General features: G+C 62.3%; 3 protein-coding genes and 1 long non-coding RNA gene across 17 annotated transcripts in view; 3 read left to right on the forward strand and 1 right to left on the reverse strand.

Annotated features, from left to right (window-relative positions):
• Positions 1 to 1,578, forward strand: part of OGFOD2 (2-oxoglutarate and iron dependent oxygenase domain containing 2) — a 5,358-nt gene extending 3,780 nt beyond the window's left edge. For all 4 annotated transcript variants that reach the window (XM_029921844.1, XM_029921843.1, XM_029921845.1 and 1 more), the window contains 2 exons: positions 223 to 483; positions 559 to 1,578. In XM_029921844.1, the coding sequence (XP_029777704.1) occupies positions 223 to 483; positions 559 to 822 (525 nt within the window). In that variant the 3' untranslated portion in view covers positions 823 to 1,578. The remainder of the gene's footprint in view (positions 1 to 222; positions 484 to 558) is intronic.
• A 619-nt stretch (positions 1,579 to 2,197) lies between these two features.
• ARL6IP4 (ADP ribosylation factor like GTPase 6 interacting protein 4) lies at positions 2,198 to 5,219 on the forward strand. Of its 5 annotated transcripts, none has more exons than XM_029921850.1 (6): positions 2,204 to 2,360; positions 2,690 to 2,863; positions 3,288 to 3,602; positions 3,685 to 3,802; positions 4,185 to 4,254; positions 4,334 to 4,473. In XM_029921850.1, the coding sequence occupies exons 2-6, from the start codon at positions 2,701 to 2,703 to the stop codon at positions 4,388 to 4,390; spliced, it is 723 nt and encodes a 240-aa protein (XP_029777710.1). In that variant the 5' UTR covers positions 2,204 to 2,360; positions 2,690 to 2,700; the 3' UTR covers positions 4,391 to 4,473. The 5 variants fall into 5 exon arrangements, with proteins under 5 accessions (XP_029777708.1, XP_029777710.1, XP_029777711.1 ...); XM_029921851.1 differs by having other exon boundaries at positions 2,205 to 2,360; positions 3,312 to 3,602; XM_029921848.1 differs by lacking the exon at positions 4,185 to 4,254 and having other exon boundaries at positions 2,198 to 2,360; positions 4,334 to 5,219.
• The window catches only part of PITPNM2 (phosphatidylinositol transfer protein membrane associated 2), a 137,801-nt gene continuing 120,901 nt past the window's right edge, over positions 5,217 to 22,116 (reverse strand). For 5 of the 7 annotated variants that reach the window (XM_029921834.1, XM_029921832.1, XM_029921833.1 and 2 more), the window contains 19 exons: positions 20,699 to 20,803; positions 20,403 to 20,473; positions 17,460 to 17,707; positions 16,876 to 17,065; positions 16,613 to 16,732; positions 15,818 to 16,035; positions 15,203 to 15,381; positions 13,975 to 14,145; positions 13,286 to 13,435; positions 12,146 to 12,313; positions 11,311 to 11,472; positions 10,356 to 10,504; positions 9,923 to 10,039; positions 9,494 to 9,610; positions 9,229 to 9,377; positions 8,986 to 9,135; positions 8,439 to 8,622; positions 8,235 to 8,363; positions 5,217 to 8,131 (listed from right to left, as the gene is read on the reverse strand). In XM_029921834.1, the coding sequence (XP_029777694.1) occupies positions 7,808 to 8,131; positions 8,235 to 8,363; positions 8,439 to 8,622; positions 8,986 to 9,135; positions 9,229 to 9,377; positions 9,494 to 9,610; positions 9,923 to 10,039; positions 10,356 to 10,504; positions 11,311 to 11,472; positions 12,146 to 12,313; positions 13,286 to 13,435; positions 13,975 to 14,145; positions 15,203 to 15,381; positions 15,818 to 16,035; positions 16,613 to 16,732; positions 16,876 to 17,065; positions 17,460 to 17,707; positions 20,403 to 20,473; positions 20,699 to 20,803 (3,101 nt within the window). In that variant the 3' untranslated portion in view covers positions 5,217 to 7,807. The remainder of the gene's footprint in view (positions 8,132 to 8,234; positions 8,364 to 8,438; positions 8,623 to 8,985; positions 9,136 to 9,228; positions 9,378 to 9,493; positions 9,611 to 9,922; positions 10,040 to 10,355; positions 10,505 to 11,310; positions 11,473 to 12,145; positions 12,314 to 13,285; positions 13,436 to 13,974; positions 14,146 to 15,202; positions 15,382 to 15,817; positions 16,036 to 16,612; positions 16,733 to 16,875; positions 17,066 to 17,459; positions 17,708 to 20,402; positions 20,474 to 20,698; positions 20,804 to 22,116) is intronic. The other 2 variants (XM_029921837.1, XM_029921838.1) reach the window with 2 other exon arrangements.
• Positions 8,839 to 9,834, forward strand: LOC115277600. Its single transcript, XR_003902431.1, has 2 exons — positions 8,839 to 9,329; positions 9,505 to 9,834. It is a non-coding gene; the product is annotated as an uncharacterized LOC115277600 (long non-coding RNA).

Below are 22,116 nucleotides of genomic sequence, written 5' to 3' on the forward strand. Positions count from 1 at the left end.
TCGGGGCTGGAGAAGAGCTGCTGGACCCCACTGGTCTTGGTCTCGCGGTCTGTAACATGAGGTTACGGTCGGATTATTAGGACGTTAGGCCCATCCATGTCTGCAAGGCACTGAATGCTGCCCTAAGTAAGAGACCAGTAAGAGACCCCCCCCCCCCCCCGCCAGGGGCCCGGGGTGAGGCCCCCACCAGTCTCCCCGCCCACTCCTGGGATTCCCCCTCAGGTGCTGCTGCACGAGCTAGGCCTGGATGAGCCCCTGGTGACGCCGCTGCGGGAGCGCTTCCTGCAGCCACTGACGGCCCTGCTCTACCCAGACTGCGGCGGCGGCAGCTGGCTCGACAGCCACCGCGCCTTCGTGGTCAAATACGCACCGGGCCAGGACCGTGAGCTAGGCTGCCACTACGATAATGCCGAGCTCACCCTCAACGTGGCCCTTGGCAAGACCTTCACTGGGGGTGCCCTGTACTTCGGGAACCTCTTCCAGGTTAGTGTGTGTGACCCCGGGGGGCAGGGCCTGGGGCAGCCGGCAGTGCCCAGGCCTGAGCCCCGCTGTCTGCAGGCGCCTTCAGCCCTGGCCCGGCCCCTGGACGTGGAGCACGTGGTGGGCCAGGGCATCCTGCACCGGGGTGGCCAGCTGCACGGGGCTCGGCCCCTCGGCACTGGCGAGCGCTGGAACCTTGTCATCTGGCTCCGGGCCTCTGCCGTGCGCAACCGCCTGTGCCCCATGTGCTGCCGGAAGCCCGAGCTGGTGGACGACGATGGCTTCGGCGACGGCTTCACTCGCGAGGAGCCTGCCACGGTGGACGTGTGTGCCCTGACCTGAGCCTGGCTGGGCCCCGGGTGGGGACGCAGGGCAGGCGGGGGCTCCGCCCCCTTGGGTTGGGCAGGGCAGGAATAAACTCCTTGCAGCCCTCAGGCACTTTGTGGTTCAAAAGGACACAGCAGCCTTGGAGTCATTCTTTCAGCCGTCCCGTTGGCTGAGGTTGGGTGTGTCAGAGCTGGAGCCTGAGATGAGGCTTCAGGTGCAGGTGGATTGCGGAGGGAACACCCTCAGAAGGGCGTGAGGGAAGGACTGGACCGGAAGGAGCTGGGCCACCATGTGGTTTCACGAGGCACCTAGCTTCAGCCCAATTCCATGGGGCGCTCTAGGGCATGAATGTAGCATTTGGCCACAGCATCGGTTACTGGCTCAGAGCCGTGTGAAGGCTGGGGTGGCGGGGAGGGTGGGGAGGTCGTGGTTCCCAGGGGCCCAGGGAATCTTCCAGAGAGGAGTACATGTATGAGTTCGGTGCACTCACCCCCAGCTGTGATGTCTGGTCTCCGAAGGGGATCTGCGTAAGCCATCAACAGGAGCTTCTGGTTGGTGTCCAGCGCTGCTTCCGCAGGGGCTTAAGAGCAGGCACTCTGGAGCCAGACTGCCAGGGCTCAAGTTCTGATCCTGCCGCCTCCAGCTGTGTGGCTGCAAGTAAGCCACTTGACTGCTTTGTGCTTTAGTTTTCCTTATCTGGGAAGTGCCTATCTCCTAAAGCTCTTGTGAGAGTGAAACGATTTAATGTATATAAAGTGCTTTATAACAGCCCTCTATGTTTGCTGTCGTTATTACTGAAAAACTTGCAAGGTGGCCTCCCTCAAATTGGATGAGGAGCACAGCTGTGCTGGGTTTGGGCTGTACACCTGGAAACCCAGGGGTTCCCATATTGAGATCTTGAGTTCCGGCTTCCCCGAGAAGGTGGGAAGATCTGGAACACCTGCTCCGTTCCACGCTGGAGAAACCATCTGGAGCAGAGTCTCCGCTGCCCACGCTGGACAGGCCTGCGGCGCATTCCCTCACAGCGGTCACTCCCTGGCTCCCTGTCATGATCTCTCTGGCCCCTATGGACATTTGTTTGCGACCTCTATTACCAGGTGGGGACGTTGGAATGACTAAGATGTCCCCGGCCTGCTAGGGTGGACAGGACGGCAGGCATCTCAGGGAGGAAAGAGGCGCACGGTCGGGTCGCCTTCTTCCCTGGGTCCTCAGGGAAGCTGAAGAGGAGCGGTGTGAGCAGAGGGCAGGGCTGCGGCCGAAGCCTGGATCCCCCGCTTCCCTCATCCGGAAGTGGGCGAGCCAGACTACGTTTCCCTGGCAGCCCTGGAAACGGAAGCTAGGGCTTCGGGACTAAAGGAGGCAGCGCCTCGCTTCCCAGCCGGACAGCTTCTCGGAGCACCGCGCAGGCCGGAAGTCACCCCGCCGCCGCTTCCTCACGCGAAGGCGTGGCGCGGGTCGGGTGGTCCCGCCCGATGGGTGGTTGAGGAGGCAACGGAGCAGCTGAGGGGACTTCCCCGAGGCGGCGAGGCCGCAGAGGCCGCGCGGGGTGGAAGGTAGGAGCACGCAGGGAGGAATTCGGAACGCACCCCGCAGCCGGGGACCGCGGCCGCTCCTGGGGGCGCCAGAGCGCCGGTGCGCAGGCGTGGAGCGACCGGGCGGGGGCTGGCCCTTAAAGGGGGCAGAGGATCCGGGAGTCGGCGCAGAACCTGAGGTCCCCGGGGGTCGGGGTGGGCTAGGATCGTGCGGTGTCCGCGGACCCCCTCAAGTCCCTGCCCCGGGTACTGGGCCCCCGCGAGCCAGGCCCCGAGAAGAGCCGCCCTAGGAGCCCAGTCTGGGGATCGGCTCTGTGAGCCTCAGTCTGAACGTGTCTCCCCGTCTCCAGCCCGCGGCGCTATGGCTCACGTCAGCTCTCGAAAGCGCTCGAGGAGTCGAAGCCGGTCCCGGGGGCGAGGGTCGGAAAGGAAGAGGAAGAAGAGCAGTAAGGACGTCCCGTGGAGCTGCTCGGCTTCTAGATCCCAAGACCACAAGGCCAGCACCATCTCCTCTGGGGCGGAGGGTGAGGACCGGAGGGTATGGCAAAGGGGTGTGGGAACTTTAGGGAGGAAGCGGCGGGCAGCCCGGGGCGGGCGTCCCGGGATGACTGTGAGCAGTAGTCACAGGAGTGCAGAATGTAGGACCTCCATACCTGGATTGAAAGACCTTTAGATTCCAGGGGCCCGGTCAGCCCGTTGTATAAGGATCGAAGGGAGCACATAATGAGGCTTTGTGTGCAGCAGAATTTGAGATAATAGGGGGCTGGCTGCCCTGCTCCTGGTCGGTGACTGGGTGAAGCCCAGAAAGTGTCTCTCCAGAGAGTGCTGATCCCTGCTCTGGCTGGAAAGCCCGGCCTGGAGGGTCTCACCCCTCAGTAGTTCCCCTAAGCCTGCCACAGGCCAGAGCCGGGGTACAAAGGTTTACCTCTTCCCCTCCTGGCCTTCCAGCCTCACCTTCTCCCTGCATCACAGAGAGAAGCAAACACAAGGCCCGGAGGAGACCACGATCCAGTTCCTCCTCCTCTTCTTCCAGTTCTTCTAGCTCTTCTTCCTCTTCGTCCTCCTCCTCTTCCTCCAGTGGTGGCCGGAAGAAGCGGGGGAAGCACAAGAACAAGAAGAGAAAGAAGAAGAAGAAGAAGAAAAGGAAGAAGAAGCTGAAGAAGAAAGGGAAGGAGAAGGCAAAGGTGCAGCAGGGTGAGGCCCTGCCGGGACCCTCGCTGGACCAGTGGCACCGGTCAGCTGAGGAGGAAGAGGATGGCCCAGGTATGGTGCCGCCCCGTGTGCAGGAGGGGACGGGTCCCTCCCTGAGGCCCAACTGCCGACTCCCTGCCGGCTCCCCTTGCAGTCCTGACGGATGAACAGAAGTCCCGCATCCAGGCCATGAAGCCCATGACCAAGGAGGAGTGGGACGCTCGTCAGAGTGTCATCCGCAAGGTGGTGGACCCGGAGACAGGACGCACCAGGTGAGGAGCGCTTGGGAGCTCAGCCCCACATGCCTGCACGCTCAGGAGGGGTGACGGCTGCTGCGCTCAAAAGCCAAAGACAGAAGAGTAGTTAACTCGTTTCCGGGAGTTTTTAGGCCGTTCCCCATACTCCCCAGAGCTAGCACTTGCAGGGCCTGTAAGGGCCTTGAGGGATGTCTTCAAAGAGCCAGGTGGCCTATCTGATCCTACCCAGCTGCCTTTATCACTGTCCCAAGGGTGGGAGAGAGGGAGGGGTGGGAGCACCTAGGTTCCGCCTGTTCAGGGTGGCAGGGCCCTGGGCCCTGGCATTGCTTTGCCAGGCGGATCTGGTTCTGTTGCTCTGGCATTGAGAGGCTCAGCCTCCTCTCCCCTCCTCCCCCAGGCTCATTAAGGGAGATGGCGAGGTCTTAGAGGAAATTGTAACTAAGGAACGACACAGAGAGATCAACAAGGTTGGTGTCACCCCTTTGCCCGGCGTCCACGCCCTGCTCTGTTTCTGATATGTTCTCTCCTATTCACTTTCTTCTCCAGCAAGCTACCCGAGGGGATGGCCTGGCCTTCCAGATGCGAGCAGGGCTGCTGCCCTGAGGGCCCTGTGGCTGGGTGCTGGCAGCTCGGCCTGGAGGCTGGCTTCAGGGTGGGCCACGGGAAGCCCAGTGGGTGCTGTCTGCCTTCCCTCTTTTGGACTGGCCTGTGGCCGAGCCTCCTCTCAGACACAGGGGGTGAGGACAGGGTCACTGGCCTAATCACTTCCTCCATCTCCTGCAAGAGCACCACTTCCCAAATATTAAATGGTCCGTGGTTGGAAACTTTGTCAGCTTTTTGTGCCGAAGGGAGGGAAGGTTGCCACCCAACTTCCAGAGGACAGACAAGGCCTCCTGGACTTCTGGGGGAAAGGTAGGGTGTGCCCTGGTGAGCACAGGCCACACCAGACCCCTTTGTCAGCTCATCCTCAGGTCAGCCTGCCTAGACCAGACCCTGACCCTCATCCCCAGCTGACTCCCAAACCCAGAGACTTGGCTCTTAAGCCCCATCCCCGCAGACTTGGAGGGAGGCTGCCTCTGCAGATGACCGCGGCGCAGAGTCCTGGTGTGGGGGTTGTGCGGCCGCGCGGCAGCCCTGGCCCGCATTACTAGCTGTGACCTCTGTAAAGCAGAGGGGCTTTCAGCATCCACCTTGCTGGGCTGCTGTGAGGGTGAACCGAGTTCATGCCCAGGAAAGGGCTGGAAGGAGGCCCGGTGCAGGGTAAGGCTTGCCTAAGTGTGCTGGTGTTACAGCCAGTGTGGTGGGCATTGTTTCCTGGGAAGGACGGCCTCTCCCCACCACAGCTTTAGCTCTGGGACCGGCCCCCACCCCAGAGCCCGCCCCCCATCCTGTGCTCTGTGGTTGCTGGTGTAGTAAAGAGACCCAGAAGGAAGCCTTCCTGCTTCTTTAATTGGTGTAACAGACAATGACACTGTATACAGAACACACTCAGGCCCAAAGGTGCGGGAATAGCAAGGGCAGACGGGCGAGTCAGGACGTGGCCCACACATGGCCCAGACAGAGACAGGAGGGGGCTGAGACGAGAAGACTGATGAGGTGGGCAGGCGGGCGGGCGGGCAGCTCAGACAGAGCTGGGGGAGTTGGGGGTGGGGTCTCTGCTGAATCCGTCTTTAGAAATCAAAGAGAAGGCAGGCGGTTGGGTCTGGGGTGGTGGGCTGAGGCTCAGTGTGGGGCTGGGAATGGGACTAAGGCTTCTACTCTAACAGGCCTGGGTGGGGGTGGCAGTCAGCAAGGCCTGCCTCACCCTTTGGTTATGACTGGTCAGGCCTGAGCCCTGCAGCTCAGCACCCAACGCTGTAAACATTTTTGGTATTTTTAAAGGACTCTGCCCTCCCTCTCTTAGTTTCTGAAAAACTGGTGCTCCCTTAAGAGGAGAATGTGCCAAAAGAAATCTTAAGGGAGGCAGGAAGCAGACCTGGATATAGAGAGATGTCAGCGGGGAGGGTGGGCTGCCCATCTCACCATCTATGGCTAAGGGCCACTGGGAGAGGCCCAGGGGACTATTGCTGTTGTCCTTGGCATGGCGGGCAGCTGGGCAGCTGGGCAGGGAGTGCGGAGCTTGGGGGAGCTGCCCCCTGGGGCCCCCTCCCCGGGCCAGGCGGCCTCCCAGCCTGTATTGCAGGCGGGCCCGAGACTCTTCCAGGTGCTTCTCCAGATGGCTGGTCACCGAGGCGGTAGGCAGGACGGGGTGAGGTGGGACCGACAGAGAAGGAGGCACTGGCCACAGGGGCCCCTCACAGGGGCTGTGATTGTCGGGCCGAGCAGTTTCCCACCGGGGAGCGGGGTGGGGGGCAGATATTGCACTTTCATTGCAACACTTACATTAAAACTTGGTCCATAAAATAATCGTTGCTTTATACAGAACGCCTGAAACAAAAACAAAAAGCTACATCTTAAATATGAACAAACCCTGAAGGTCCTATCCCTCCAGAAAATTTTCTCTGCACAAAATAAATAGCTTTCACTCTGTATAGACCCACTTTTGCAGAACATTTACACAACCCTTTGGCTGTACATATCTACACACGGGAAAAGGTGAACATCGATCCGAGCGCCTCCCCATCCCAGCCTACGAGGCCCCGAGGCCATGTCCAGGTTGGCAGCAGCTTCTAGTCGGAGCCTGGCCAGGCAGGCTCCCCCGCCTCGTAGGAGGTGGAGGAGGAGCAGTCGAAGGGTGGTCCGGGGCCGAGTGCCACAGCTGAGACCGTGGTCGGTTCTGGGGAGGGAGGGTGGATGCTCGGGCCCAGCGTGCAGGACACCATGGCCCTTAACAGGTGGGGAATGAAGTCGTGGCTGCTGCCCTTAAGCTGATGAAGCAAGCTGTGGCTTCTTAGATTCGGCATCAAAACGGAATTGGCATTAAAAAAACCTAAGTGTGTGCCCATTCACCCCAGAGTAGAAATTCAGTGGAATTAATGGGGGTTGGGTGAGGCAGGGACCCCACACCTCACTGCATGGGCAGGGGGCAGGGCCCCGGGACCCAGAACCAGGCTGGACTCCGTCACAGTGCTGGGTGTTTTCACGTGGAGGGGCTGCGCTTGGTACTGAAAGAGTTAAGAAAAGGAAGCAGCCAAGGATTGCTCATTTAAAAAAACCTCATAGAAATCAGATTGGATAAGTAGAAAGGTGTAGAAACGCAGGAAAGCCGAGGCACGTGGCCTTGGCTGGTGGCAGGCGAGGAGTGGAAGAGGAGGCCGGGCCTGGCCAGGCCCAGGAGCCCGAGGCATGGCTTCTCGGGAGCCGGCTCTGGGCCTCGCCAACCTCGCTGTCAGACTGGGTTCCGGTGGGGCAGGTAGGCAGGGGTCCGGGGCTGCCACAGCGCTGGCGGGCCAGGCGGAGCTGCAGAAATTAAGATATGGCCTTTCTCTTCCTGCTTGCACAAGGGTTTGCCGCCCTGGAGCCTTCTGTGTGGCAACAGGTCCCAGATCCGCAGACGTTAGATTTTCATGCATGTCAATGAGTCTGTAGCCACAGGAGATGGTAACGGATCTCCACTCTCAAAAATCAGTGCAAAACCAGTGAGGTTGAACAGTTGAATAACTAGAGTTAACAAGAAGCAGGCTGTCCCCCACTGGAGCTGCTACCCAGTGGGATGGGACCTGGGGGTCAGGGTGAGCTAGTGGATGGGAGGTGGCAGGCGGGGCCTGGGCCCAGGCCTGGCCTCAGGAGGCTGGGAGGTCAATGCAGGGCAAGTGTCTAGGAATGCCTTTCGGGCCAGTCCACGTGGGGAGTCCTGGTCCCTGGGTCATCCTGGGACAGGTTTTCCTGCAAGCTGGAACCTCTCAGACCCTAGGACACGAGGCAGGGCTGGGAGGGCTGTGCGGCGCGGCCCATGTCCTCCGCCAGGCCCTGGGACAAGCTTGTCTCCAGCCGACATTGTGTGCCCAGGCCAGGCCTCCTGGCGGGGCTGGCCGCCCTGGCCTAGCACCACGGAGACCACGAGGCTTCACTAACGGTGTCCTACTTGGGGCCCGCGGCTGCCCCTGGCTCAAGCCGGCCGGCCATGGTGCGGCCCCAACAGCCAGCCGCTACGCTCATGCTGCGTTGTCCCCGCTGCTCTCCGTCCGCCTGGCTCTGTGTCCGCTCCTGCCGCAGGCCGGGCCCGCTGGGCTGGGCCGAGATGGTGCGGAGCAGGTGGTTCCTGGAGCGCAGGAAGTCAACCTGGCCGGGCAGACCAAAGCTGCCTTTTCGCAGTGCCATGCGGGTGGCCGCGTTGCGGGCTGGCCGCGCCCGGTGGTTGTACTTGAGCTGGGCCAGGTGCGCCGCGTAGCCGTCGGTGATGAACTGCAAGGGAGGGCGGTGAGGAAGACGGGCCATCACAGGGGTTGGGGGTGAGGCGACTGTCGGGCTGCTTGCCCGTGCCGCCCACCGCGACTTGCCCACTCACCTGGCACTGCTGCTGCAGCTTCTTGGTGGGCCGGCCGACGATGTAGATCTGCATGGGGGACAGGCTGATGGAGCTGTAGACCGCCACATCCTTGGTGGAGCCGTAGGCCGCGTGCACGCGCAGGTGCAGCTGTTGGGGAGACGGGTGTGGGCGTGGCCCGGCCCTTCAGCCCCTTCCGCCCCGCCCCTTCCGCCCAGGACCCACCTCGGAGATGAGCAGCTTCAGGAAGTTGGCCTTGTGTCTCAGCGGGTCGTGCACCAGGCCGTCACAGAAGGACACCACACCGTGGGGGAAGTTGTGCTGAGCCAGCCACGCCACCACCCGCTGCTTCTGCATGTCAGGCCGGCCCGTCACGTAGATGATGAGGTAGCCCAGGTCCTGCCAGTGCCTGGCGACGAGGGGCAGGAATGTGTCCGTGTCCCACGGCTGCCCCGTCTTTCCCCCCGGGCCACCCAGCCTCCTTGCCCAGCCAAGGAAAAGTGCATCTCTGGGCTCAGCATCAATAGTAAAAGCCACGAGGATGGTCACACAGGTCACACGGTCCCCAGGGATGCCCTCTGTGGCAGGCACAACTGGTCTTGGGAGCCCCACTTCTCAGGTGAGAAACTGAGGTATCAACAGCAAGAGGTCACCCAGCTAGCTGGTGGTGGTGCTGACTCCGAGAGACCCTGCTCTGGTGCCCAGAGTCAACTTGGCCTCCAGGAGCTTCCTGCTCCTGAGCCCACCCACCGTGTCCTTCAGGATCACTCACCGCACCACGTCCACGGCCCCGGCCCGCACTTTTGGGTCGCTGCCCATGATGGACACACTGGCAGCAAAGGAGCCATCGATACTGAAGACCACGAACTCCGTGCCCTTGGGCAGCACGGTGATGTAGCTGTCAGCGAACGTGTGGTCTCCCCTGGGAGGGGGAGCTCATCAGAACCCATCAGACCCTCTTCTTCCTGCCCCAGAGGTGGCCGGCCTGGCCTGCTTGCCCCCCAGAGGCGCGTACCTGACCACCATCTTGATGGGGTAGACGCCCACACCCAGGCGGTGGGTCTCGGGAATGGTGTAGGAGACCCGCCCGCTGCTGTTGGTCACGAGTGTGTCCAGGTACAGCCACTCACCCGAAGGTGGCTGCATCATGATGTGCACATCCACCTGGGGGCCGGGTAGGCTGGTCACAAAGGGGCCCGGCCCTTGGCCTCCCCAGCCTCCACTCCCCAACCAGAGGCAGGCAAGGGTAAGGGGCTCCTGCAACCTCCCCACATCCTTACCTTCTCCCCAGTCAGGGTGACCATGTCCAGGGGCCCATACATGAACCGGCCCGTCAGGACCTGTGGACCGTCCTCGTTGGCGACTGCATCATTGATCCGGTGGTTGGCGGTCACATTCTGGAGGACAGAGGAGTGAGGCTGGGTCAGGGTAGGGGATGGAGGGATGGCTGGGATCTCCTAGGCCTGGTGGGTGAGCATGGGCTTAAAGCCGGACGGGCCAGGTTCAAGTCCAGCTCAGCCACCTGCCCTACACGGCCTTGGCACATCCCTGTCTATAAAACGGAGTAACAGCTCCAGCCTCACAGACTGAGCATTAAGTAAGACAGCCTGCTTCTCTGTGACTTGGTTTCCTCATCTGTGATACACTCTCTTCGTGCGAGGATTTACTAGGTCAACAGCTGCAGGTCAGGACCCCAGAGGCCTCCTCACCCGCAGCTTCACGTGGGTCCTCTTGCGTTGCCACTTCTCTCTCGGCTTGGAGGGGGTGAACACGGAAACCTCCTTGCCGTCCAGCTCCAAGATGCTGGAACTGTCATGCCTCATGACCTGGGAGGGAAGCAGCAGGTCATGGGGCAGACTCAGAGCCTGAAACAGGAGCCTGTGCAGGCCTGTGGGCTGGGGGCCACTGTTCAACCCACCACGGCCCACCCCCTGACCCTCCCTGGATTCACACATCTCACGACTGTGCAGAATCGTCCACCCCATCCCCATGTCTGTGAGGGTCCTTCCATCCTGCTTGCTCTGTGGTCTGACAGGAGCCCCCACCGCCCTCTGCATCTATGAAACAGGGCCAGGTCAGCAGCGGTGTCACCTGGTCCTCCTGGCCAGGCCCCAGTGCTCCTAGGGGTGGGCTCCAGGGTACCTGTCTCAGCAGGAAGGAGACCACGTCCGTTGACTCCCAGTAGCTGGCATGGAAGAGGTGGGGCAGGGCCACGGTGGGGAAGGCTGTCAGCGCATCGGGGCAGTACAGGGCGTAGTCGATTCGCTTCTGGCCCCACCACTTTGCTGCAACTGCCAGGAGGGGGGCCTTGACTGGGCTGGACCTCAGGAGGCATCCAGGCCCTGCAGGCTTGGCTCAGCCCAAAGGCTAGACCCTTCTTTGACCAGGGAAAGGGGGTGCAGCCAAGATGAGCCTCCTCCCCGCGGCTGGGGGACAGAGAGGAGCAGGGAAGGTGCAGGACTCCAGGACAGTGCGCAAGCAGTCAGAAGGCCCCGGGGGTGGGTGTGGGGGAGGAGCATGTGGAGTTAGGGGGTTGGGACAATCCCCGTCTAGAGGCAGGACTATCTCTGGTCCTGTGGCTGATCCTGTTGACCCCCTGCTCTGGGGCCTGTTGCTGTCCTCTCCAGGCTCTCCTGCCCCCAATTGCCCTGCAGGCCTCAGGCGGGGGACAGGCTTTGCAGGGGTGAACCCCAAGGCAAGGCCTGGCCATGCCCTCGGCCCTAGGAGCTTACTCTGGAGCAGTAGGCTGCATGTAAAGGCCTGGGTGTGAGTCTCGGCAAGCCACCCTAGCTCAAGAAAAGGGTTAGGAAGTGCCTTCCTGGTGGCTGTATGCAGACACTAGGTGAGTGGTGCCCGCTGGGGGTCAGGGCTCTCCTGAATTCTGCTGCACGGGACAGGCAGGCAGTCCCTTGGTCATCACCCCTAAGTCAACCCCTCCACGTCCTTCCCAGGTCTGAGTGCTCCCAGTCCAAGCCTCTAGCTCCCTGGTTAGGCCACAGCAGGCAGGGCCTGGCGGTGAGATGGGCCTGGAAATGGTGCGTGACCCCAGTTAGAGCAGGAGAGCGTGTGTGGGTGGAGGCCATGTGAGGCCCGGTACCTTCTTGGATGTCCAAGTTGGGGAGGTGGGGGGCCCGCTCCAGGCTGGGGCTCCCCTGCTGGGCCTGTGGGTGGGGGCCCCGGGTGGAGGGGGGTGGGGGAGGCAGGGCGAGCAGAGACAGGCGCCTGACGCTGGGGGTGTGGCTGAGCGACGCCGGGGCCTCTGAGAAGCAAGAATAATGAGGAAGGGGTCAGCATGCCGGGGCCACCAGTAAGGACGCTGGGAAGAGGGCCAGGCTCCTTCCTCACAGAAGGACGCCCACACCAGCCTCAGCTCAGGCGGCCCTGAGCAGCCACACAGGCAGACGGTCACACAGTCAGGAAGGACGGAGCGGGCAGTTGGCCCTGGCGAACTGAGACGGGGTGACCTAGGCTCTGCTTCCAGCTGCGGAGGAGCTCCTGAGGGGCAGGGGCAGTGAAGGAGGCCGCGGAGGGGCGGCCGCAGCGAGAGCTCTCCTCTCCGGCTCCCCTCAGCTGCCCGTCTGGCTTGTCTGGTTCTAGCTGCTTGTCCAGAAACAGCCCACAGCCGCCTTCTCCGGGAGCACTGGCCCCTGTGGGGTTGGGACCCCTCTTCTGGGGCTAATCACCTCCCAGCTGCCTGGATGGCACTGCCCATCTCGTGCCACCTGGACTTGGCCCCGCTGGGCTGCCCCTGCCATCCTCCCTCCCTCCAGAGTCCGCTGTGGACATCTGGGGCTGTTGTAGGTGTTAGCAGCACCCCGGCCACTACCCACAGGATGCCAGACACTGCCAATGCCCTGGGGTGGGAAGGGTGCAGACCCCTGCTGTGACGGGGGGCCCTGTGGAGCGCAGGCCCTGGGTGCTGCTGCACTCACTCTGGGCGATGCTGGATGCTGTGTAGCTCTCGGCCATGCCTGACACCTGGCTGGCAATGCTGATCTCACTGGCTCGGCGGAAGCCTCGGGTGGTGGGCGCCATGCCGGGCGAGGAGGGGGCTGCTGCGTGCTCCTGAAAGACTGTGTTGTGGGTCTGGAGTGCGTCCGCTGTGGGTAGACAGGGACCAGAGAGGCCAGTGGGTAAGACGGGTGCCCCTCCTCCAGCACAGCCCCCCCACTTCCCGGCAACCTGAGCAGTGGGAGGCAGGGCCTAGTGTGCCCCGGGCTGGGCGGGCAAGGCTGACCCTCCCGCTGCAGGCAAACGGTGGCATCTGAGCATGGCTGGCAGTGAGGACAGGCCCGTGCATGCCAGGGCCTGCCTGCTCGGTGCTGACAGGGCAGGGTACAGAGCGGGGCAGGGGAGAAAGGAGGGCTGTGGCAGGGATGGACAGACGGACTGACACAGACACAATAGGCAGGGAGGCAAGGCGGCCAGGCTCATGCCCCCCCTGGCCACCCTTCCTACCCAATACACAGCTCCTGATCTCAACCAGCCCTCTCAGCCTCCCGGGCTCCGCCTGGCCGGGCCCGACCCACGCTGGGTTTGAGGGCCATTAACAACAGGGGCCTGAGTGGTCTCCCGGGGGTGCCCAATGCTGGGCACGGAGGACGAGGCAACACCCTCACACAGCCCCTGCACGGGCCACACTGAGCCAGCCCTGCAGGTGCCATAGGCTCACCTGGGCCGGGGCTAAAGGCAGATCAGGGAAGTAGTGGGACCCTGAGAATCAACCCCTCTCCAGGACCAGAGGTTTCTCCTGGGGAGCAGGTGGGAAGAGGCTCAAGGCTCCCCCCCATCTCTTAGCTGCCCCCACCAGCCTCACAAGTGGGAGAGAGCCCTTGGACCGATGCCCGTGCTAGGTGACCTTGGGATAGCCGGTCCCCTCTCTGGGCTCCTAGCACCTGGTGTGCAGAGAGGAGGTGCAGGGGCCCGATCCTTAGGACTTGTCCTGTCTGGTCTCTGTGGGATGCCACTAGGGTCCCACAGGCTCCAAGTGGCCAAGGAGGGCATGGAGAGCCCCTGGGGACCAGCAGTCAGCCAGCGAAGCAGACGCCACCACGAATGGGGGTGTTACACACACTCAGCACAGCCCGGGCTCGGGCGGGGCCCATCTTGCCAGGTGAGCGCGGGAACGGGGATGCTGGTTTCCAGGAAGCCGTCCCCTGGGGGTAGAGGGGCCAGGGGCCCGCCCTCCAGGACCAGCTCGGGGTTTCTCTGCACTGTCTCGACTGCAGGCAGACGGGAGAGAACAGACGGGACAAGAACAGACACTCTCGTGGGCAGTCCAGACGTGCTCCTCCGACAGACACGTGGGGCTCCTTCAAGACCAGGACGCGACAGGACACATTCGAGGGCAGGGGGGGGGGGGACGGGGCCTTCCCCGGGGCGGGGCGGGGGCAGGTGAAGGGCAGCCCTCACCCACGTTCCCTGCTCAGACCCACTCTGCAGCCCCCCCATCCTGTGCCTCCTCGCCGGCCACTGCCATGACGGGTTCCCACACAGGGTCCCTCTAGGTCCTCGGCTCTGTCTCGGACAATGGGGAGTGGGTGGGGGAAGTCTCATCCAGGTCTGTCTCCTGGCACCTGGGCTGAGGCCCTGACCTGTGAGGCCACATCCCTCCTCCCTTGCTGGAGTGTGTGGGGCTAACGCACCCCCGCCGTCACCGGGTACCCAGCTTCCGAGAGGCGCTCAGTGCAGGCCGTGACTTCCCACCAGGCAGGGACCCCAGCAGCGCCCCGCCCAGGGCCCAGACCCCCGAGGCCCTCACCCAGCAGCGTGGAGCAGCCGTCCCCCAGCGGGTAGCGCTGGTAGCGGGGGATGCTGAAGGGCGGCAGGGCGTGAAACCTCCGCTCCAGCAGCGGCTCCAGGCGGGAGGCCGACGGGTCCGCGGGGTGGAAGAGGTTGTAGACTTGCTGGCAGGCTGGCCGCAGCTGGAAAACTGGGGGCGGCAGGGGTAGGCCCACAGAGCCCTGAGGAGGCGGGGTCTACAGCAGGAGGGGCGGGGGGGGTGTCTGGGAGCATCCGAAAGCATGGTCTCTGTGATTTGGGGTCTGCTTATCAACCAGATGTTCTTAAACTGAGCTGAATGGATGGAGCCCTGGGCTGTGAGATGGGGCTGCTACTCCGTGCATGGACATGGATGTCTCACTTTTACACACACACACACACACACACACACACACACACACAGGAACAGGTGCTATTTTTGTACTCCCACCCCACTCCCCCTCTAACACAAAAATGTTGGTGTCCTTCATTCCAGCACTGCGAGTTCTACCTGACCCTTTAACTGCTGCGCCCCGCCCCCCATGGACGAACCACTGCAATGGTTCTGATTTTCCCCGATTACAGAAAACGCTGCCATAATGTCACTGTCCCTAAGTCTCTGTCTGCTTATACGTAAGCCAGTGCTTACTTGATCCTGGGCAAGTGTCCACACCCTTCTGACCCCTTTGTAACCTGGGGACGTAACAGGAGCCTTGCACGTCTCCTGTAAGGATGTCGGGGCTCCCTGCCCAGACTGGCTTATTCCTGGGGTGTGCTGCAGGGACTGTTGCTCTGACAGGCTGCTCAGCTGGCAGGTGACATTTCCCTGTCCCAGTAGCCATGAGGAGGGTCTCTGGAGCAGGATGGCTGCAGCCCTTCTGGGGCTGGGAAGCCAGGCACCTCAGAGGATCTCTTCCTTATGGGAAGATCTTGGGCCCGACAGACTGGGTCCAGCACCATCTGATCCCAGACCAGCCCCTTCATTTCTGGACCTCGGCTCCCAGAGGTGCCTTGAAGATTAAAGAGCAGGGGTCAGGAGATGGAGGCCAGAGGCTGAGCTGCTGGAGCAGGAGTAAAGGAGAGCAGTGAGCCTGTGCTCGGGAGGGCGGAAGTGAGGCAGGCTGATGCAGAAAGGGGCCTGGGATGTGGCCATGGCCTTGTGACAGGGGTCCACTGAGCCCGTTGACCCAGCTCATCTACCCCCTGCCCTGCCCCTGCAGAGCTCTCACCATCCAGGGCAGGGATGACCGTCTTCCTCAAGGCCAGGACCAGCCCCAGGGGGCACCCAAACAGGAAGAGGTCTGCGATCTCAAAGTCAAACTTGCCCGCGGCCCCTGCGGCGTCCAGCATGGTGGAGCTGCTCGAGCGGCGGGAGCTGGGCTCGTTCCTCAGCACGCTGGCGTGGAGGCTGCAGAGGGGGCGGCCTCGTGAGGTGGCACCACGGTCCTTCTCAGTGTTGGGTTGCCCTCAGTCTCCCAAAGGAAGGCCCCCAGGGCTCAGCAGGCCCAAACGAGGCTGGACCCCTGTGCTGTCCTGCAGATGTGGCCATCTCTGGTGACAGCTGGTCCCAACCTCCCTAGGGGAGGCAACCTCCCTGTTGCCTTTGGAAGAGCTGCCTCTGGTCAGTTTCCCCCCCCCAACTGGGCCTCACCCCTGCACAATCTGTCCCCTTGGGCTCAAGATGGCCCTCACTCGTACAAGACCGCAGCAGCACCCAACCCTCACATTGGCCAGCAGCCTGACCTGGTTCACAGCCTCAAACCGGAGGTGTCCCTCCTTCTTGGAGTCACCCCTCCTCACTGGGCCTCATGGTCTGACCCCTGGGGCCCGCTGGCCCCACCCACCTGGACAGGAAGGCCTGGTGCTGCTGGATGGTGTCCAGCTCGTAGGTGGATGAATCACTCCTCTTTCGGGGCAGCTGTCTTTTGGGGTCTTCCACGCCATTGCTTCGGGGGATATCAATGTTGCTGCGGCTCAGGTGCCGGCTGCTCTCCAGGCCACCGCTGCCACTGCCACCATGTGCCGCATCGACCACGGTGCCCGGGGACAGCAGGTCAGTGTCCTGGAACGGCCCCATGCAGGCTCACTGCCCGGTGGCTGCTGGCCTAGGCCCTGCTTCCGTGTCCTCCCTCCTGACTCCAGGCCTACTGGCCACTGCCCAGCCAGCCTCTCAGCCATGCCAGAGGGGAGAGAGTCCTGTCCACCAGTTCTGCAACTGTCCCCCTGGCCCACCGGCCAAGTCCCAACAGCCCTCATTCCTGCCTGAACCGGCCACTCAGATCTTCGTGATCTTCCACTGATCGTGCCTGGCCCACCTAGGCCATTTGCTGCTGTGTCACCAGGACCTCGGACCCTCTCCTCTGCTGGGAAGCTTAGCCACACCTCCCAGGGCTAGACCCCAGGCCTGTGGGCACTCCTGGCGCAGACCTTGCTTTACCAGCTCATGTGTTCTAGGCTTGGTCCCACTAGAGCTGTTCACCTGCCACGGGCCCCCACCCCGCTGCCTCTGGGCACCTGTGCTGGGGACCTCCGTCCCTTCCCTTGCCTTTACTGCAGCCTTGGGGGATGTGTGGGGCTAAAGGGTGACACAGTTTCTATCCTGGAGATGCCCTGCTCTGGGGGCCATGGGGAGCGGATACCTGCACGCTGGCCACACTGCCCCGGCGGCTGCTGCTCTGACTCTCCGACACTGGCTGATTGCTGCAGCATAAGGCGTCGAAGGCCAGGATGCCCCCGACACAGTCCCCAATCAGGCAGATCTACAGGGGGAGAGGCCCCAGAGGCCTGAGTGCCCGCGCTACTGGCTGGGGTGCCAGCCGGGGAGAGCCACTGCCCCTTGCCCTGCAGGCTTTCTGTCTTCCCTTCCTTCGCCTCCCCACCTCCCCTCCCCACCTCGACTCACCTGCCCGTTGAAGGTCATGCCCTCCTGGGACTTGATGAAGTCCCCGTAGGCCAGGTTGGCCCGCTGAATCACTGTGGCAATTGCCTCCTGGTACTGGGGTGAGGAGGTGGCCAGCAGGGGCAGGGCGGCCAGAGGGATGTGGTCTTGGCTGCTGGACAGACAGCCTTCGTCGTGGCTGTAGGGGCTGAGGCTGGGGGAGGGGCCCAGTCAGGGGAGGGCAGGCCATCTCAGCTCAGCCCCGGGGGCCCTTCTCCCCGGCCATGGAAGCAGGGCTGGGGCTGCCTGCCACCTGAGAGCCTCAGCTGTGGCTCGGCAGCCCTCCTGGGGTCACTTCTGGGCCAGGCCTTGGGAGCCTAAGGGACAGGGCGGGGGAGGAAGGGCCCCCGTGTCAGAGGCAGTCGGCATCCTCCACATCACAGGGGACCGAGGCTCAGCCTCCTCTGTATGCTCAGCCCTCTGCACGGGCTTTGCCACCTCCGGACACAAGGCACTAGATGGCAAGTCTGGACATCTGGATGGGGGTCCCGACACTGGGGGAGAAGCCTGACCCTCAGGGCCAGGTGGTCTAGGGCCCAGGCACTCACTTGGAGACGAGGGCAAAGGCATCAGAGCAGACGGGCGGGCAGGGCACCAGGCGGATGGCGAGGTGGCCCAGGGCGCTGGGGTAGTGCACGCGCATGACGGTGTCGAACACGGTGGCGATGGTGTTGGCATCGCCCTGCTTGGAGCTGGCGTCCCCAGTGCCCGTGTCCAGGATGGTGCCTCCGTGCAGCAGCAGCAGCAGCACGTGGATCTTGGAGGCTGGCGCGGCCAGGGGTGGGCTGACCTCATCCTGCGCAGGAGGCGGGAGATGGCATCAACTCCCTGGGGACTCAGGCCCTCTCCGGGCCCTTGTCTTCCCAGGAGGAGGCCCCTCTGACCCACGGTTCCCTCTGAGCACCCTGACCGCAGTTCCTTAGCTACAAGGCCTGACGTCAGCCACCTCAACCCCTTCCCTGGGGGAGGCGGCGACGGTCCCTTTCTTCCTCCCTATGAGCAGCCCTGCTCCCACCAGCTAGTCTGACCAAAGCACAGACTCCGCTTCCTGTCAGGGGGCCCAGCAGCAGTTCCGGCCTTGGTGAGGAGGCACAGGCACATCCTGCATGGGGGCCTCTGGAGCCCACCGGCCCTCCGTGTGTCTGTGCCTGGATGGGCAGTGATCCTGGGCACTCAGCGTGCAGCTCTGGGCCCTCCCCCATCTACACAGGGCCTCTCCTCTGCCCCCTGTGCTGCCATTCCCGGGCTCTCTCCAAGACCAAGATCTCCAAGCATCTTAGAGCAGGGAGGGGATGCAGGTATGTCTGTCTGAACCCACCTAATCTGGGAGGGGGAGGGGTAATGATCCCACCTCTGGCTGGTCAGGCCTGCACATGAGGTCAACGTGAGACCTGAGACTTGTATACATCTGCATGGGATATGGAACGATTTCATTTAGAGAGGAGATGGTGGTGGCCCAGAGAGGTCAAGAGACTTGTCTAATGTCACACAGCGCATCAGTGCCAAGCTGGACTGGAATCCAGAGCTTCTGCCCCCAGTTCAGTGTTTTCCTGCCAAACCAGGCTGTGGTCCCATCCCCAGGGACCTTTCTCCACCTTAACTTCTGATGTGTGACTGGGAGAGCCAGGACCAGGGCCTAGGAGAGGCCACTGGTGAGTACTTGCCAGGTCCTTATTATGTTTAGGTGTGTGGGGAACCAGAAGGGAGGGCTGAAGAGAGAGGCCTATCCCTAAGGATCCACGGAGACAGACCAAGGGCCTGATGCCACCCGGAAGGCCCACATGGGGACAGCTGGCCCTCAACTGGGTGTGGGGGGCAGAGCAGGGCCCAAGGGTCAACAGAGAGCCCAGGTGATGAGTGGGCGGTACAGGCGGTGGACCCAGGGCCGGCCCGGGAGCCGCTGGGCAGCAGATGACTTCGAGTGAGTGAGGAGGGCAAGCTGGTGGGCAGTCCTGGGTCTGGAGGCGAGGCCACACTGGGCTGCCTTGTCTCCAAGGAGGCTGGTCACTGGCCGGCTGTGGGCTCCAGGGCGAGGGCAGGAGTAGCTGTCCAGCAGAGCTTGGGAATGATTCCTGTCCCCACATGAAGGCTGCCCACCGGTGGCCTGACCTGGCAGGCAAGATTCACGGCCAGGGCGGGGTGGGGCCACCAGCTGCCCAGACTGCTTCTCAACACTGCCTGGCCAGGGGGTCAGGGAAGGACTGTCTCAGGCCAGCCTCCCCATCACCAGTCAGGGAGAGAGAGTCCAATGGCCTGAGAAACCCAGGATGGGTGGGGATGGGCAGCAAGAGGCCCAGAAAATCCTGCCTGTGTCTATCTTCTGGGACCCAGCACCAGAGGCTGGACTGTTCGGGACCAATTGGAGACACAGCTCTCCCCCTATTCATGCCTAATACTGGGGCACCCCCTCTCAAGACTCGAGCCCAGCAGGAAGGAACAGAGCCCACGCAAGGCAGAATGTGGTGGCAGGCCTGGGAGCCATGGGGGTCCCCGTCAGTGTCTCCACAAAGCTGTACCCCCTCCACAAGGCTGGGGGGAGGCTCCAGTTTGGGGGCTATTGCGAGCAAAGGGATCTGACTTTGGACGGCCGTGCCCCAGAATCAGCGCTGGGTGCCAATGAGCACATCACATCCTGAGGCAGATCTAGAGCCCGAGGCCCCTTCTCCCCCTCCCGAGGGGCCGCCAGAGCTGTGTGCACCCTAGGTGGGGAGGGGCTCCATTTGCTTTATCTCCCCATTTACTAGCAATTGGGAATCAACTCCCCTTGTCCTCAATTTGCCTTCTGGAAAAGCCCACTTTGAGCTCAGACCTCAAAGCGGAAAACCCAAGTTGGAGAGGCTGGTGTGGACACTGCTTCCCCTTCCCCCAACCCCGGTCCAAACTCCCCAAGGGTCCTGAGTTCCCAGAGTCTCTGTCTCCACCTTAGGCCTCTTGGGCCCCACTCAGCGCTGGCTCCCGCCCCCACTGCAAACAGCTCTGACTGCCCACCGCTGGAAGAGGAGAAGGGGCATGAGCTTTGTGCAAAGGACCCCCAGAGCGGACACAGGCACTCTGCCAAGAGTTTTATTGGACACTGGGAGCCCCACGTGCCCCCAGCAGGGCTGCGGCCACCAGCCACATCACTTCTGCCTAGATGGCTTTTGTTTCCTTTCCTTCCATCTCAGTTTCTTCAGCAAATGCAGAGAGGCTGGGTTCAAGGTGAGGATCTTACTTTTGGTCTGGAATTTACAAGCTTCTCATTTCACTTTCCACAGGAGCCTGGGTCAAGGCCTTCCCTGCTGGCAGTCTGCAGGCCCTGCTGGTTCTCAGGGACGGCAGGGGAGGGAGGAAAGGAGGCCCCAGGCCTCTGTCTGATGGCACCTAAGCCAGTGTGGATGTGAAGCTACAGGTGCCAGGGTTCTCCCAGGACCAGCTCTGTGAGCTCACCCCTCCCCCTGCAGCCAGGGGCCACGGGCAGCATGGCCCTGGCCCTCTGCCACCTGGGCACCCACCTCAATGATGTTCAGCTGCTCCACACTGGAGGCTACCCTGAACTCAGGGGCACTCTGGCGGTACAGACCGTCTACAACACAGAAGCAGTGGGTGTTGTGAGTACAGGTGCAGCCAGGTAGCCCCAGGCCCACAGGACGCGGCCGTGACCCTGTCAAGTGGGGCCCTGGGTGTCCCAACCCCCCAGATGCCCAGCACTGCACAGGAGCTGGGACAGAGAGGAGGGGCTTGGCCCCTGTGGCCACCGTCCCCGAGACCCCACAGACCCCCAGGCCCTGCAGCCCCCCAGGCTGGGTACCCTGTGAGTCCTCTGGCTCAGGACTTTCAATTTTGTCCATGAGGTCATTGGAGTTCCACTTGGTGATGTCCTTGGGGAATATTTCCTCTGAATCAGACAGGTCCTCTGGGGAGGAGAGAGCGGGGTTTAAGCACCGACCCATTCAAGGGCAGGGACTGAGGGGCCCTGGGAGGCCTGGCTGGGAGGTATAGGGTATAGGTGTGGCCACTCTGGGGGCTCCCATGCTTCTCCGGCCTGAGCACCCCTCCGTGCTGGCTTCCAGCCTCTCCCTTCCTTAGCAGGATGAACACATGACCACCACCCACGCGGCTCCTGCCTGGCCTTTTCTCAAAATTGTGGTAACGTTCACATGACATAAAATTCACCGTTTGAAGCATTTTAAGGTAGCATTTAGTCCATTCACAATGCTGTGCAACCGCCACCTCTGTCTGGTTCCAGAACATTTCCACCTCCGCGAACGGAATCCTTGGACCCATTAGCAGTCACACCCCATTCCCTTGGCCCTGAGCGACCCCCTGTCTACTTCCTATCTACGTGGATTCGCCTGTCCTGGACACTTCATGCGGCGGAATCACAGGATGTGGGCTTTTGTGTCTGGTTGTTCACAGAGCGTCTTACTGTCAAACTCCACCCGCATCGGAGCAGGGTCAGCGTTGTTTCCTTCTATGGCCGAGTCCTATTTCACGGTATGGACGGACCACGTTTCGTTTCTCCACTCATCGCCTACTGTTCCTGACTGTTTTCAGCATCCACACGGGGACAGCCCAGCATGAGGTGCTGCTGTGAACACTTTTATCCACTGCTCTCGGTTCTGCTCCTCCGAGAGCATCAGCGGGGACCGCCGGGCTGGAGGCAGCCACGCAGGCTCTGGCGTGCGCTGGCCGCGCCTCCAGTCACCCAGTGGGTCCACAGGCGCGTCCCCGGCCACTACTGCTCTGGCATCTCCTGCTTTGCTGTCTCCTTTCTCTTCCAGCCTTTTTTTTTTTTTTTTTAAAGTTCCTACATTAAATGTGTATTTTCCTCTTGTCGGGGACTCACAGCCAGGGGCGGGTACACCTCTTGGCCTGGCTGGGGTGGGGTGGGACGCTCCATACGCCTTTCCTCACCCTTGGGGAGGCCCCAGGTACAGAGAGCGGCTCAGAAACCCCCTGCTGCCCATACCAGCTCCCCACCTCAGACTCCTCTTGCCTGGACACTGACCGGCCTCCGCCCGGCAAGTTCTCCCTTGCAGACCAGCCAGTTAACTAATGTGCCATAAAAATCAGGCGGCTCCTCCGCCTGCTCCAGGCCGTGGCTGCCGGGTGGGAGGGCTCCGGCCTGCCCCGCTCGGGGCCTGTGGGCAAGTCCCCCTCCCCTCCCAGCCTAGGTCCTTCCTGCCTTGTAAATCACAAGCTGGAGACCTGCATACACAGGCCTGT

The sequence above is a fragment of the Suricata suricatta genome, chromosome 14 (genome assembly GCF_006229205.1).
Source record: "Suricata suricatta isolate VVHF042 chromosome 14, meerkat_22Aug2017_6uvM2_HiC, whole genome shotgun sequence".
NCBI classification, from domain to species: Eukaryota; Metazoa; Chordata; class Mammalia; order Carnivora; family Herpestidae; genus Suricata; species Suricata suricatta.